The sequence below is a fragment of the Apodemus sylvaticus genome, chromosome 21 (genome assembly GCF_947179515.1).
Source record: "Apodemus sylvaticus chromosome 21, mApoSyl1.1, whole genome shotgun sequence".
NCBI classification, from domain to species: Eukaryota; Metazoa; Chordata; class Mammalia; order Rodentia; family Muridae; genus Apodemus; species Apodemus sylvaticus.
The window spans coordinates 17,652,007-17,667,110 of NC_067492.1; the positions used below are offsets into that span (position 1 = coordinate 17,652,007).

The 15,104-nt window shown below is 46.4% G+C and overlaps 1 protein-coding gene across 2 annotated transcripts; it reads right to left on the bottom strand.

Annotated features, from left to right (window-relative positions):
* Positions 1–503: 503 nt before the first annotated feature.
* Positions 504–11,322, bottom strand: Gabarapl2 (GABA type A receptor associated protein like 2). 2 transcript variants are annotated; one of them, XM_052166660.1, is made up of 5 exons: positions 11,163–11,322; positions 10,801–10,856; positions 9,375–9,547; positions 1,716–1,821; positions 504–684 (listed from the first exon to the last, which is right to left on the bottom strand). In XM_052166660.1, exons 1-5 carry the CDS (start codon positions 11,194–11,196, stop codon positions 679–681), a joined length of 375 nt encoding a protein of 124 aa, XP_052022620.1. In that variant the 5' UTR covers positions 11,197–11,322; the 3' UTR covers positions 504–678. The 2 variants fall into 2 exon arrangements, with proteins under 2 accessions (XP_052022620.1, XP_052022619.1); XM_052166659.1 differs by lacking the exon at positions 504–684 and having other exon boundaries at positions 1,221–1,821; positions 11,163–11,321.
* Positions 11,323–15,104: the final 3,782 nt, after the last annotated feature.

Here is a 15,104-nt window from a genome sequence, read left to right on the forward strand (position 1 = left end):
TGCTTCTGTCTCCCAAGCGCTGGGATTAAAGGCGTGTGCCACCACTGCCCAGCTGCTAAGTTATGATTCTCATTTTAACTACAAGTCCTAACTTCGATCACGGGGCTGTACTGATTTCCTTCCCCTGATGACTGATGTAAGGCTATAGTCACAAACACACTCCGTCTGTTAAGGGATTGACTGGAGAGAACCTCGGAGAACAAGGGTTTGTACCAGGCATAGTGATACCTACCTTTGACTCCAGCACTCATGAGGCAGAGAGGCAGGAGGATCCAAATTCAAGGTTAACCTGGTTCCACTGCCATCTCCAAAACAGCTAGGTCTAGAGATAGGCTGTCTCAAACAAAAGCACATATAAAGGATGTGTGTATGTCAGGTCAGTCTGTAATGCTAAGACTTAATGAGAGCCAGGTGTAGTGGTCCCCAGAAAGCTAAGGCAGATAACAAGCTAGAGACTTGCCTGAACTATAAAAGAGAAACCCTGTCTCACACGAAACAAAAGATCCAGTGTATAAATACATGCTTTATTTTTTAAAGATTTATTTTTATGTCTATCTGCATATATACCTGCACACAGGGAAAGGGCATCAGATCACATCAGAAACAGCTGTGAGCCGCCATGTAGTTGCTGGGAATTAAACTCAGGTCCTCATTGTCCTTAACTGCTGAGCCATCTCTTCAGCCCTGTTATAGTAACATACACACATATTTTTCTTACATATGTAAACAAAAAATATGTATACATGGTGCTAGAGATAGCTCTTCATTTAAGAGCACTGGCTGCTTTTCCAGAGGACCTGGGTTCAATTCCCAGCAGCCACATGGCAGTTCACAACTGTCTGTAACTCCAAATCCTGATCAACCCCACCCCCACACAGACATACATGCAGGCAGAACACCAATGATCTTTTTTTTAAAGTATATATATATATATATATTCATACTTAAAATTTTGCTACTAAAATACTGGAGAAGCTCATACAATTTTCCATAAGCAGCCGAGTTCAGACAAGGTGGTAGAAGCGAGACTTTGCCGTATATACCCTCTTACACAGTCCTGAAATGTGAACCTGTGACTGTATTAACCACCCCAAAACCAGTCCCTTGATAGCAGCCACCACTTCCCTCCCTCGGCTCAGCTTCTGCCACCTGCAAGCCCCCCAGGGTGACAGGCAGCCTTTCCTGACCCATGGAGTAAATGATGGACATGGTGACACTGATGCCTTTATAAGGAGGCTTTATTGTTAATTATTTACCTTAATAGTCTCAGAAAGTAGAACAGATTAGCTCAGTCCAACATGATTTGCAGTTGGCAAAATCTAGTGAAGCAAGTGTTCTGATTGCTAAGGATTTAACTTGGGTGCTTTTAATACTTAGCCATCTAACACTTCGAACATAATCCAGAACAATGCATCAGCCCCTCCTTTCCACTGTACTACCACACCTACCGCCGTCCTTCATTACGGAAATGTCTTCATTAAATAGGATTCCCAGAGGACAGGTTCCCTGGAGCATAGCCATGAGGACAGTGCACAAAAAGAAAAAACTGAAAATAAAACTCTATATGATAACTTACTAATCTAAGGAAACACAACCTTCCAATATATTAAGAAATAAATCCAGTTACAAATGCACTAGTAGGTCTGTGCGGAGGCTCTGGCGAGTAACTGAGATCAGCCAATTATTCACAAGCTACACAAGCAGGGAGGGCGCACCTGGCCCAGCAGGCCTCGGAAGCCGAAGGTGTTCTCTCCGCTGTAGGCCACATACAAGAAGCCGTCCTCGTCTTTTTCCTTCTCGTAAAGCTGTCCCATAGTTAGGCTTGAAAGAGAAAAAAAAATTGAGAATTGAGTCCAAGTATCAAGAGGAAAAATGAGGCCTACGGATAAGGAGCTTTGTGGTTGGTGGTTGTGAGGTAAAAATAATTCAGGTACCTGCTGGGACCTGCAATCTGCTCTACTGAAAGAAAACAGGCAGGGAAAACCAAAGATGGCCTGAGAGCAAATTAGGATCCAGATACAGCACATGCCTACAATCCCTGCACTCACTCACTCTACAGCCTGTAAGGAAGCCAGCTCCTGGAGATGGAAGGGCTCATCCCCATACTGTGGGAGACCCGCGTCACAGAGAGCAGCATGTCAGCTTTTCTTCTTCAGTATTTGAATATTTGTAACTCAGACTCAAAGTCAACAGTACAGATCGCTCCTTCCCACGAACACACACAGGCCATAATCTGAGTCCCTGGAGGTCTTACACACTATCTGCATGCACAATGCAGAGCTCCCACAGTATCTGGGATCCAAAGACCTTCCCTAGACCTTCACTTCAGCAGCAGTGCTTGCCCAACAGGGGTGAAGGCCTAGGTTGGATCCCCATTATTCTTAAAGAATAAAATGAAATAAGACTGCTCAAGTTTCCAAAGAACCTCCAAAAATAGGATTTCTTAAACTAAACACGTGGGTGGAAAACCAGCTTGCCTTATGCTGTGAAACAGACTGCAGGAGAGCTAAGCTAGTTCTCTGCCAGGAAACTGAGTTGTCTCAATGAGAGTAGTAACACCTCCTGCAACCGCATACAAGCGCTGGTCACGTGAGCATGCTGATGAAGTATGAGCTCATGTGGTAGGTCAGCCAGGACCAGGAGTAAGATAAGATGCTGACCCAAGAACAAGTCCCTGTGCCACAAGTTGTTTAAATATGGACATAGCAGAGATATAGCTCAGCTATGAGTTCTTGCATAGTATACCCACAACATGGGTTCAGAGCCGACCCCACAACACACTGCATAAAAAAGCCTAGGAATGGTGGCTCAAACCTGTATTCCCAGCAGAGGAATGCAAATTCAAGGTCACTTGTGGCTCCATATCAAATTCTGGGCCAGCCTTGCTACATAAGGCCTTGTCCCCTAAACAACTAAATACATTGCATACCAAGGACCAACGGAGAAAATAACGAGGAATTGGGGTCTCAACTCTGAAGCAATGTTCCTCCCTGCCTTTGCTGCTGGTGTTTGGTTGAGGCCATCATGTAAGAAAGGGACACGCATGGCACATTAATCAAGGGGAGTGTCTGCTTTCCTCTTTCTCTTCCCGCCCCACTTGCACGCTAAGTGTGAGTGACTGTGTAGTAGATTAGTAAGTAATAACGTGGGAGACGACTATGGATAAAAAAGCCTGTTGTCTCCTCCAATCACAACAGCTCTCTACGTGAGGCTCTCTTAATCTGGAATTTGTGAAATAACTCTCTGGATGGGCTAGAGAGATGGGTCAGCAATTAAGAGCACTTGTTGCTCTTGCAGAAGACTCAGGTTCTGTTCCCAGCACCCACAGGGCAGTTCACAACCATCTCTAACTCCAGTTCCAGGGAATCTGACAGCCTTTTATGACCTCCAGGGGCAGCAGAGGCACATGGTGCACACATACATACATTTGGGTAAAACTCTCATGCACATAAATTAAAAATCTCTCAAAATCCCCAAAGTTAAGGGATGAAAACCCTATCTGGTGGCTACTTCTAAAACAAATCACCAGCTGGGCATGGTGGCCCACGCCCGTAATCCCAGCACTTGGGAGAAAGAGGCAAGCGGATTGCTGAGTTCAAGGCCAGCCTGGTCTACAGAAGTGAGTTCCAGGACAGCCAGACAGGCCTATACAGAGAAACCCTGTCTTGGAAAAACAAAAACAAAAACAAACAACAACAAATCACCAGCTTTATTCAGCAACTGAAATATGGCATCATCTGGACTGAGGTTTGCTAAATGGAAAAACACAAGATTTCAACATCAAGCAAGTTTGATTACGTTGTTGAAATGACAACTCACATAGACCAGGCTGGCCTTGAACTCAGAGATCCTCTGCCTCTGCCGGGTGCTGAAATTAAAGATGTGCACCACTGCACCTGGCAAGCTCGCCTGTTTTTAGCTTGTTGAGTACTAAAGAGTGATAGAATTTTAAAGCTCGCATGAGGCTTGCATGCCATTTCCATGGACAGTCAGTCCCGGTGGAGAAGGAAGCTGGGTCATGCAAACACCTACTGTGTTGATTCACTTCAGCCTGGGCTGCCTTCTGGGATCTCTAGAGAGTTTTATGAACATCTCCATGAATGAAATTAAATCAGAATTTATGAATGACATAAACTTAGATATCTTATGGTGGGATCCAGGCTCTTCCCCACCTATCTGGCCTGGTTGTCCTGGAAATTGAACTATAGCCAGGTCTGGCTTTGAACTCAGATCCATTTGGCTCTACCTCTCTAGTGCTGGGACTAAAGGTGTGCACTACCAGAAGCTAAAAAACATTTAACACCAACCTGTACTGTCTCCAAGTGAATACACAGGTGGGTCTTATCCCAGTGAGCTAACATTAGATCCTTGTACCTTTGGCAAGGACAGTGAGCCTCATACAGACTAACAAACGTCCCATCAATAAACATTCACTCAAATGAAGCAGAAGCAGGCAATACTGGCCATGAGACAGTTGTAGCAGAGGCAGGCATATATGCTAGTCTGGGACATGTTCTATAAACCTCAGGGCAGTTGATCTTCCTCTCAGACTCAAGACCTGATCTGGCTGTCAGAATGGTCAGGGCATCCTTAAAGCTGAGGCAGCTGGGAACATACTTGCCAGGCAAGCTACCCAGACCTGCTAGACAGATCAAGTAAGCCACACCACAATTCCAAGGCTTCCTTCCTACCTCAGGTACTGGGAAGTGTATGTACAAGACACCCAAAGCCTTCAGTACAATGCACTCTAGTGCAGTAGTATCTAGAAAGAATAATGCTGTGGATATGGGGGCACTGCTGCCTTCTAAACTCTTGAACCAGGTGTGGGATTTGCTATGGTATTAGCTTTTAGCTTCTCAATGCTCTATGAACTGGGGAAAGCTGACCTAGGGCTCATGTGAGCAACCACACAGTAAAATTGCCTTCAACTCTGAAGCAAAGGCAGGCCATGACGACACTGAGTCATAAACAGGCTGGAGTGATGACCAGCTGGCCAGCCATCTGCTTTGCAGCTCATGTGCTTCCCCGGCTTTCGGCAAGGTAGGATGGTGGTGAGGGGCAGGAAGCAATGACGACCACAATGATCCTAAAGGCACTGGTTGTGAAGTGAAAGTTTAACAGGACCCAAACCAAAATACACAGAGCTGACTACTGCTTGTCAGATGCTTCTCTGACAATCTTCTGCCTCTCCTAAAACACACCTCTTCTTTTAAAACAACTGTTTTTGTGTGTATGTAAGGTCAGGACAATCCGTATGATCCAGTTCTTTCCTTCCACGGTGTGAGTTCGAGATCACAGACTCAGGCCACCAAGTGTGGAAGCAGTACCTTTACCTGCTGAGTGAGGTACCCTCCGGAGACCATTCGCCATTTCTGAGAAGTGTTTACCCAGAAAAGATCATGATCATAATTATTAAGTTTAAACACACTTCTCAACAAAATATGGACCCCAAGACATCTTCCCAGCCTTTAAGAAATAACCAAGCAACCACCACCTTCAGCAGCACTGGTCTCTCCAGGCCAAGCTGGTAACAAGTCAGGGATGTGTATAACACACTCCTGTTTTTATTTTTTTCTTGTTTTATTTGAGACATTATGTAGCTCTGCCAGCCCTGGAATTTACTATATAGACAGACTGGCCTTGAACTCAGAGTTCTGCCTCCCCATCTTTTTGTTTTGTTTTGGTTTGGTTTGGTTTTTTTTCCGAGACAGGGTTTCTCTGTGTGGTCCTGGCTGTCCTGGAACTAACTCTGTAGACCAGACTGGCCTCAAACTCAAAAATCCTTCTGCCTCTGCCTCCCAAGTACTGGGATTACAAGCATGCACCACCTCGCCGTGCCTGCCTCCCTATCTTTTTCACTGGGATTAAAGATATGCATCACTACACGCAGCTTCCTGTTTCTACCATAAACTTCTCTAAACAAAGAGCAAAGACTATAATCAGACCTGGGTTTCCCCTCTACTACCAGGACTGGGGAACTTGTAGACCAATGTCTCTCAGTTCTGTCTGCATGAAGGCACAGTTCTTCTATGCAGAGCCAGATCCTTGATATAAGCACTTAGGCAGAGAATTCAACTTTCTAAAACTACATGAAACTACAAGCCCGGCCTGGTGGTCACGCACGCCTTTAATTCTAGTCCAGAAGGCAGGGGCAGGCAGATCTGAGTTTGAGGCCAGCCTGGCCTACATGTTGAGTTCTAAGACAGTTAATAGCTATGCAGAGTCTCAAAACAGGAGAGAAAAGGCAGCTGAGATGCCACTTCAAAAAAAAAAAAAACAAAACAAAACAAAAACTAAAACAAAAAGCCAGGAACTTGAAAAGCAGGCAAATCTGTACTTGATACTAAACCACTCCGCCTCTCTCCATGCTTAGCCCAGGCTCAGCCCCCCATAGCCAATGCACTCTATTCAACCTCAGGCACCATACTGCTCTGCAGCCTGGAAGACCAGGGCTCCGACATTCCTGCTCTCTCTGCTCATCTCCCCAGCCACTGTGCAAGCTGCAAGCACAGCATGAAGACTGAAGGAGGGCCAGGCTCCCTAAGGAGACTGCCTGACTTTGAGGAGGCACTGGTGAAGCGGAGTCCCCACTGCACTTTTTCCTTTGGGCTCTGATGGATGCTGACATTTGAATGGGTCTGAAATGTCACATGCCTCTTTTGTTTATACTGGAACTACAAATGTCTACTACCCCAAACAAGTAATGGCTAACAAGTAATGTATGTTTTCATTTGTTTTGGTTTTTCCAAGACAGGATTTCTGTGTAGCCTTAGTTTTCCTAAAATTCACAAGGCTGGCCTTGAACTCAGAGATTCACCTGCCTATGCTTAGTAAAGGCAGTCAGCATTGGCCTGGCTCTAAAACCTTTTTTGTTTAAAATAGGGTCTTTCTACATAGCCCTGACTATCCTGAAATTCGCTGCATAGAATAACTAGGCTGTCTGGAATTTTGTGTTTTGTTTTTTGACACAGGGTTTCTCTGTGTAGCCCTGGCTGTCCTGGAACTCTGTAGACCAGTCTGGCCTTGAACTCAGAAACCGGCCTGCCTCTGCCTCCCAAGTGCTGAGATTACAGGCATTTGCCACCACTGCACGGCTAGACTGTCTGGAACTTAGAGAGATCAACCTGCATGCACTACTATAGCCCAGCAACAAATGTTTTGTTTTTTGTTTTTTTTTTTTTTCAAGACAGGTTTCTCTGTGTAGCCCTGGCTGTCCTGAACTCACTCTGTAGTGAGTCTCTGCCTCCTAGTGCTGGGATTAAAGGCATGCACCACCACTGCCCGGCTAATAATGTTTTAAAACTCCCAAATAAATAGATTGGCCAGTAGGGCATGAACTCAGTAACTGAGACTTTAAGTACTAAAGGCCTTCGCGTTCTCTGACAAACCAGAATTTGGTTTCTGGGATTCTGATCACTCAGTCCTAGATCACTTCAGTCAAATGCAACCTGCTTTTGGGTAGACTCGGTAGAAAGGCAAATAAGAGAAATAAAAATGGACTCGTGTGTTTTTCTAGAAAGAACCTGGAGTGCAGATGGCTCAATGCAGCCTTTGTTGCTCTGAGAACCACTTCACTTCCAATCAATTTATACTTCAAGGACAACAGGGAACCTGGTGATGAGACACAGAAGCCATTCCCATCACTAGAAGCTGTGGGTCCATTAGAGCAGTCTTCAGAAGCCTGCTCCATTTCCTTCTACAAGTACCAGGGGGCTGTGTCCGTGACTTACAACACTTGACTGCTACTTCCTCTTCAGAGGTAGGAAAGCAGAATCACCAAGATGCTGTGCAAGGTCTAGAAGCTATAAAGGATTTACTTCCTTTTACCTTAAGGGGAGCAGAGTGACCCCACAGATGCTCAGCTTTCTCCTGGTAAAGTGCACAGCCATCAATATACTACCCAAGAGCCTGTGAATGAAGGCTGAGGGGCCAAGGGATGGCAAGACGACCAGAGCTATAGCTGCCAGCGGACAGGTAGCACCTAGAGGCTCCAGAAGAGTAATCAGGCTCTGGCTTTTCTGCCTCTTCAGGCCAAGTATTTATTGGCTTTACTGAAGCCTCTGCTATTCTCTTGTACTTCCTCTCTACCAGAGACCAGAGAGTAGAGATTTAAAAAGAAATTGTACCAAGACAATAGCCAGCCTTTCACCTTCAATAGAAATAAGATATAAAATTTGACTTAGGTCTCTTTTGAAACTTTTTCTTCTCTTTCTTTCCTTTCTTTTTTCTTTTCTTTTTCTTGAGACAGGGTCACTGTATAACCCAGGGTATTCTTTAATTCCCAATCCTCTTGCCCCAAACTAAGAGCTGTGTGCTTGTGGGTAAACCTGTGTGTGTATGTGTATGTGTGCCACCACATCAAACCTGGCAACTTTTGTAGTTTTCCGTGAATCATGTTTCTACAGTCTAGGCTAGCCCCCAAACCTAATTTAGGTCACTAAAATAAGATATAACAAGGATTCACACTGAAGAGACAAACAAAAGGGTAAAATCTGACTCCAGGATTTAAAATGCCCAATCATCAAAGGAGTAACCATGGCTGAGCCAAACAGGTCTAGCTTTCCACAGGGGAACTAAAGCCAGATTGTGAGCTACACCAAAATTGCAGGTGCCAATAGCCACTGCCTAAATTCTGGTCCCTGGTAAGAGAAAAGGGACCAGTTTTCATGAATCAATAGATGAGACCCTCACTTCAGGCCTTAGTTCTACCTATGGTTTCAGCCCAACAAAGTTCTGAAGGGTTTCTGAGAAATTTCTTTAGGGTGTGGAGTTTGCACATGTGTATGTGGAGGTCAGAGGTCAACAATGCATATCTTAGTCAACTTCTAGGAAGCTGGAATGGGCACAAGTTAAAATCCAGATCTGGGTCTGGAGAGATAACTCAGTAAAGTACTTGCTGTGTGTGCACGAGGGCCTATGTTTACTTTACATCAGTCAGTAAACTCAAGGTTCAGTGAGACCCTGTCTCCAAATGTATGCTAGAAGGCTTTAAGTGAAAGTTCTAGTCAGCAAGCCCTACAACCAGAATGCTAATAAGCATTTAAGGAATCAACCCCAGAAGTAGTTCTCTGACCTTTACACAAGTAAACACACACCCTTTATATATCAAATAATTCTAGAAAAGGCTTGCATAAAAACATTTTGAGCCCCCAGCTTTTCCCTAAAGCTACTGATATACAAATTAAGAGCTGGGTGTGGTAGCACAGGCCTTTAATTCCAGGCAGAAAGGCAACTCCCAGAGTTCAAGGTCAGCCAGGCTACAAAGAGAAACTGAACTGTCTTGAGAGAAAGGAAGGGGTTCCTCCTAAGCGCTGAGTTTTATAAGTGGCAAATGGATTTCTAAACCATAGGCCAATGCAGCAAACACTTCTTACCTGGACTGTGGGACTGTCTTGTCCACAAACAGGAAGATGGCCTTCTCGGAAGGAAGCTGGATCCTTTTCCTGATGATCCACATGAACTGAGCCACGGTGATGTCAGAGGGGACCAAGTACTTCCTCTTGTCGATGTCAACAATCTGAGAGCCGGAGACTTTTTCCACGATCACCTGGGAAAGTCAAAGACAGGTCAGAAGCTCAGGCTGTTCCTCAGAAGAGCAACATTTGCCTGGAATCCACAATAGCTAGTGCCAGGTTTCTAGCACTGTGAAGAGATAAGGGGAGGGATGGGGAAGTAGAGCTAGCCTCAGCTCACTTATCCCCAGTGCTGGATCGCTCCATTCAGTCTGATGAGCACAGTGTGGAACAGGAAGTGTGTGGGGAATGGCACAGAGGAGTAAATAAATATGCCCATAGCTTAAGAAGCCACACTCTGGAGGTCAGGAACTGACTGATATCCCTCATCTCTGATCTCAGCATTTGTAAGAGAAAAACAGCTACAATGCTTTTGAACTTTTTCTCCAGACATGGTTTCTGTATAGTCACAGATGTCCTGGAACTTACTCTGTAGTCCAGGCTGTCCCCAAACTTAGAGACCAGTCTGCCTCTGCCACCTGAACCTTGGGACCACCCCACTACATGGGTAGTTTTCTAACATTTTACCTAGGCAGATGAAAGATTGATCTGGCTAGGGTTTCATCTGTATTCTTTTAATCCATAGATCCACACTACTAGAGCATTCAAATCCCATGCAACACTGGAAAGAATGGATGAACTAAAAGGCAGCGCTCTACAAATGCAGCCACCCAAGAGATTTTCATTTGGCCTGTTGCTTCTCTCTGAATAGTTAACATTCATCTTCCTACTTCTCTCCTCAAAGAACTGTATAGAAGCACAGAGCTACAATAATAAAACTTTATGTCCTTCAAAAATCAATAATGATATCAGAAACCATCTCCCCCACCTAAGTCAGAAAGCAGCACACTTATTGATTAGAGACAAAAACGAAGGCATTTCAGATAGCAAGGATGGCATAATCAGGGTGAAGAGAAACTAGAAGTTAAAAATGACTCTGCTACCATACCCAAGCCCAAATGACAGTCTCACTCCACCATCATTCCCCAAAGTGGCAGTGACCTGTTGCCCTGTCCTAGAACACCGTTCCTTACATAATTGGTGAGGGAGTCTAGAGGCTGCAAGCAGCTTGCTGGCCTAGATCGGAAGATTCAGCACTGATGCCCCTGAACAGCACCAGCCCTGTAAGCCCCAAGCTTGGGCCGGCAGTAGGCCAGGCTGTCCGGTCTCCGGCTACACCCTGAGACCTTAAGTTCTCAACTGTTGCACGGCCTAGCGCGCCGGCCCGACACCTCTCCAAGACGCTAAGGTTGACAGCCGGGTGAGGGGGCGGGGAGTCCGCACTCACCGGAACCCGGTCGGGGTACTTCGCTCTGATCTTCGCGGATTCCACGCATCTGTGTTCTGGGAAAGAAGTAAAACCAGGTTGACAGTCGCACCTGCCAGCCAGCCGGGCCCCCGCTGCCGGAACCCCATCTTCCTGTCCGCCCTTCGCCGCCCGCAACCTGCGTGCGTACGCCCCGAGTCCTAGCCCCCCGAGTCCCTTGCCGCAGATCCCCTCAGGAACTCCCAGCAAGATCCACGGAGGTCAACATCGGTCCGTGGGAGGCGCCAGGCTGCCGGGGCCTTGGCGACCCAGCGGGCCCGGCAAGGCGGCTGGAGTGGGGGAGGGGCCGCGATCTGGGGCCCGTCCAGGCCGTCCGCGCTTACCCAGAGAGTGGTCCTCCTTAAACATCCACTTCATGGCGGCGGGAAGCGACGGAGCCGGCTCTTTGAGCCGCGGACTTCGGCGAAGCAACCACAACAACAACCGAGGTGGCGGCGGCAGAGAAGACTACTCGGCAGGCGGGACTTCCGGCTGCCGGAGCTTAGCAACCGGCCGGGGCGGGGCTTCCGGCGGGCCTGGAAAATGCATCAGGGAGGCTGAGATTACGTGAGGGGGCGGGGCCTAAGAGGAGACCTGGGCGCTCTCCGGGAAGTGGAGACTGACGTAGGTGGCAGGGGAGTTTGTGAGAGACTGTTTGGGAGACTTGAGGAATTAGTAACTGGAATGGAGTTCAGGCTTGTGCGTGACAGGCAGGTTATGGCTCATAGCATGGAACGCTTATAAAGGGCTGGTATGGGAAGTCTGGGGCTTTGGGGCGAAATGATTATTAATTTTTGACTGGGTGACAAGCGGGAGCTCAGCATTGAGGGATAACCATTTCCGAGCACTGTCTGGCAATAAGTACTGGTGACCACTAGAGGTCTGGTATAGGAGTTGTCGCAACTAAAATATGATTTAAACAAATATCATTTCTCACTCATGAATACATGTTTGAAGCATTCGTAAACCTTTATGAATAAGTACCACAGATACGCATTTAGTCGCCGGAATATCTCCGATCACAGAGATTCTTTATCAGAAACTGTCAGGCAAAGTATGACTGTCAGGCAGGGAGTATTCCTGCGAGAGCTGGTCACGAGACAGCCTAGGCGAGGAGTGTGGGTGTCATCGGCCCCAGGCTTAAAGCCCTAACCCTTAGCAAAGGCGTAGCGGTGTGGTCCGGGAAGTCTACTCAGGGTCAACATCTGGCTATGCCCCGGTGAACACAGAACATGAATATGCAGTTAATCGGGCACCTGACCACGTGCTTGTGATCTGCCGCAGCTGTAGAGCCCGTGTTGGAACCTAGTCATCCTTCATTTCCTACAGTTGAAATTCCTGATAGATGCTGTGGCTATAGCTTCATTCTGAAAGTATTTTCGTTATTTTCAACTGGGGGAAGAAGAGATTCAGGTCTTAGCAGGTGAAAGCGCTAGGTGCCAAGCCTGCCAGGCTGAGTTCAGTCCCCAGGACCCGAGTGATGGAGGAGAACCTACTTACAAAAGTTATCTTCCGGCCTCAAGGCATGCACTGTGGCAAGCCTCCACACACACATACAAACCCAATGGCACGCAAAATAATGAAAGTATTAACAAAAAATGTAATGAAAAGAACCTTAAGCCGGGCAGTGGTGGCACATGCCTGTAATCCCAGCATTTGGGAGGCAGAGGCAGGCATGCAGGCAGGCAGATTTTTTTTTCCTTTGGATTTTTTGGAATTCGTTTTTTTGAGACAGAGTTTCTCTGTATAGCCCTGGCTGCCCAGAAACTCTCTCTGTAGACCAGGCTGGCCTTGAACTCAGAAATCCCTCTGCCTCCCAAATGCAGGGATTAAAGGCCTGCACCACTACAGCCGGACTTCTTTTGTTTGTTTTTGTTTCTTTGTTTGTTTTTGATTTTTTTTTTTTGTTTTGTTTTTCAATCCCTGGCTGTCCTGGAACTCACTCTTGTAGACCAACTTGGCCTCGAACTCAGAAATCCACCAGGCAGAACTCAGAAATCCACCAGGCAGATTTCTGAATTCACTTGTCTACAGAGTGAGTTCCAGGACAGCCAGGGCTATACAGAAAAACCCTGTCTCGAAATAAACCCAAAGCGGGCTGGTGGTAGCGCATGCCTGTAGTCCCAGCACTCTGGGAGTCAGAGGCAGGTGGATTTCTGAATTTGAGGCCAGCCTGGTCTACAGAGTGAGTTCCAGGACAGCCAGGGCTATACAGAGAAACCCTGTCTCGAAAAAAGCAAATCCAAAAAAGCAAAACCAACCAACCAACCAAAACAAAACGAAACACCTGATCCTCCTTTCTCAACCTTCTAAACACTAGAAGTCCAGGCACGAGCCACTACTCCCATCTGAAAGACGGAGTTGGAAGGAAATGACTTTATCATCTTTTAGGGCAAACTTTAGGAACAGAAGAACACAATGAAGAACAGGCTGGTCTGAGACTCACAGAAATCCATCTGCCTCTGCCTCTGCCTCTCTGCCTCTCTGCCTCTGCCTCTGCCTCTCTGCCTCTCTGCCTCTGCCTCTGCCTCTCTGCCTCTCTGCCTCTGCCTCTGCCTCTGCCTCTGCCTCTGCCACTGCCTCTGCCTCTCTGCCTCTGCCTCTGCCTCTCTGCCTCTGCCGCTCTGCCTCTGCCTCTCTGCCTCTGCCTCTCTGCCTCTGCCTCTGCCTCTGCCTCTGCCTCTGCCTCTGCCTCTGCCTCTGCCTCTGCCTCTGCCTCTGCCACGGCCTCTGCCTCTGCTTCCCCAGTGCTGGGAATAAAGGTATACAACCACCAAACCCAGCTAAGGCTGAACCATTTTGTACTTCTTTTTAATAGTCACCTCCCTCTGTCTCATTGGTGACTTAGCTACAGTGTATGTTCCTTCTGTTGAATCTTTGGAGGCAAACATTCTCTTACTTACTGAACAACCACTCCAAGGAATCTACATTATAGTCAGTCATTCCAAAACGGTTATTTTAGTGCATTTTTTTTATTTTTTAGTTTAATAATACATTTATATTTCCTATCATTATTATTATTATTAGTCTTCGAGACAGGGTTTTTATTTGTAGCCTTGGCTGTCCTGGAAGAAACTCTGTACACCTGGCTGGCCTGAAATTCAGAGAGGTCTGACTGCCTCTGCCTCCTGAACACCAGGATCAAAGCTGTGTGCCAAAGCCTTTATTTTAACTTTATGTGTATGGATGTTTGGCCTGGGTGTATGTCTATGGACCACGTGTATGCAGTGCCCACAGAGATCATTAGATTCCCCTATGGCTGAAATTACAGTTGGCTGTGTCATAGCTCCCCGCCCTGTGGGAGTTGAAAGTCAAGCCTAGATCCTCTGGAAAACCGGCCATTCTCTCCAGCTTATTTACATGTTATCCTACATTTATTTATTTATTTATTCTTTGTGTATGTATGCAGATGAGCACCGCGACAGGCATGTAGAGGTCAGAGGACAGCCTTTCCAGAATTAAGATCTATAGTTGGTGGGAGCTGGAGAGATGACCCAGTGGTTAAGAGCACTGATTTTTCTTGCAGAGGATCTGGAGAAAAGAGAATTTATATATATATATATATATATATATATATATATATATATATATGTCTTCCGTGTTAACATATTGGTGTTAGTATTCACCTAAGTGATCAGCTAATGCTAACTTTGGGGAGGACAATATCAGCGTTTTTACCTAACAAAGTACAACAGAAAATGCCATATATTAAATTACCCTCTAACCTTTGAATAACCAAGGGATTTGTTTCCTGTTTTCTATCTTTCCTGCTACGGGGCATTTGAAGGCAACAGTACCTGGTTCTAGGACTGTGGCCTTGTTATATGAATGGCCGGACTTCAGTAAGAGCCACATTGGAGTTTTTCATTGAAACAGAGTCTCCTGTCTCTCCCGCTGGCCTCTAACTCACAATGTAGCTAAAGATGACCTTGGACTTCCGATCCTCCTGCCTTCACCTGAATAGTTGCTAGTATGTGGGCTACTGTGTCTGGTTTAAAGAAGTGCTGGAGATGAAGTCAGGGCTTCCTGCATGGTAGGCTAGCCTTCTACCTATTAAGCTATATCAACCATCCTCATGTTGTGAGTTAATGAATGACCTATGGGGAGATGTCAACATCTATGCACATCTGATTTTGTACAATCCACAGGGACTTTGGCGGGTGGAAACATCGTTACTGTTGCTTTCTTGCAGAGACCAGCAGGCGCGGCATAAAATGCGTCCACAATCTAACACAGGAACCTCCTCCCGCTAGCTCCGCCCCCTACTAAAGGCCTGCGTGCCTGCC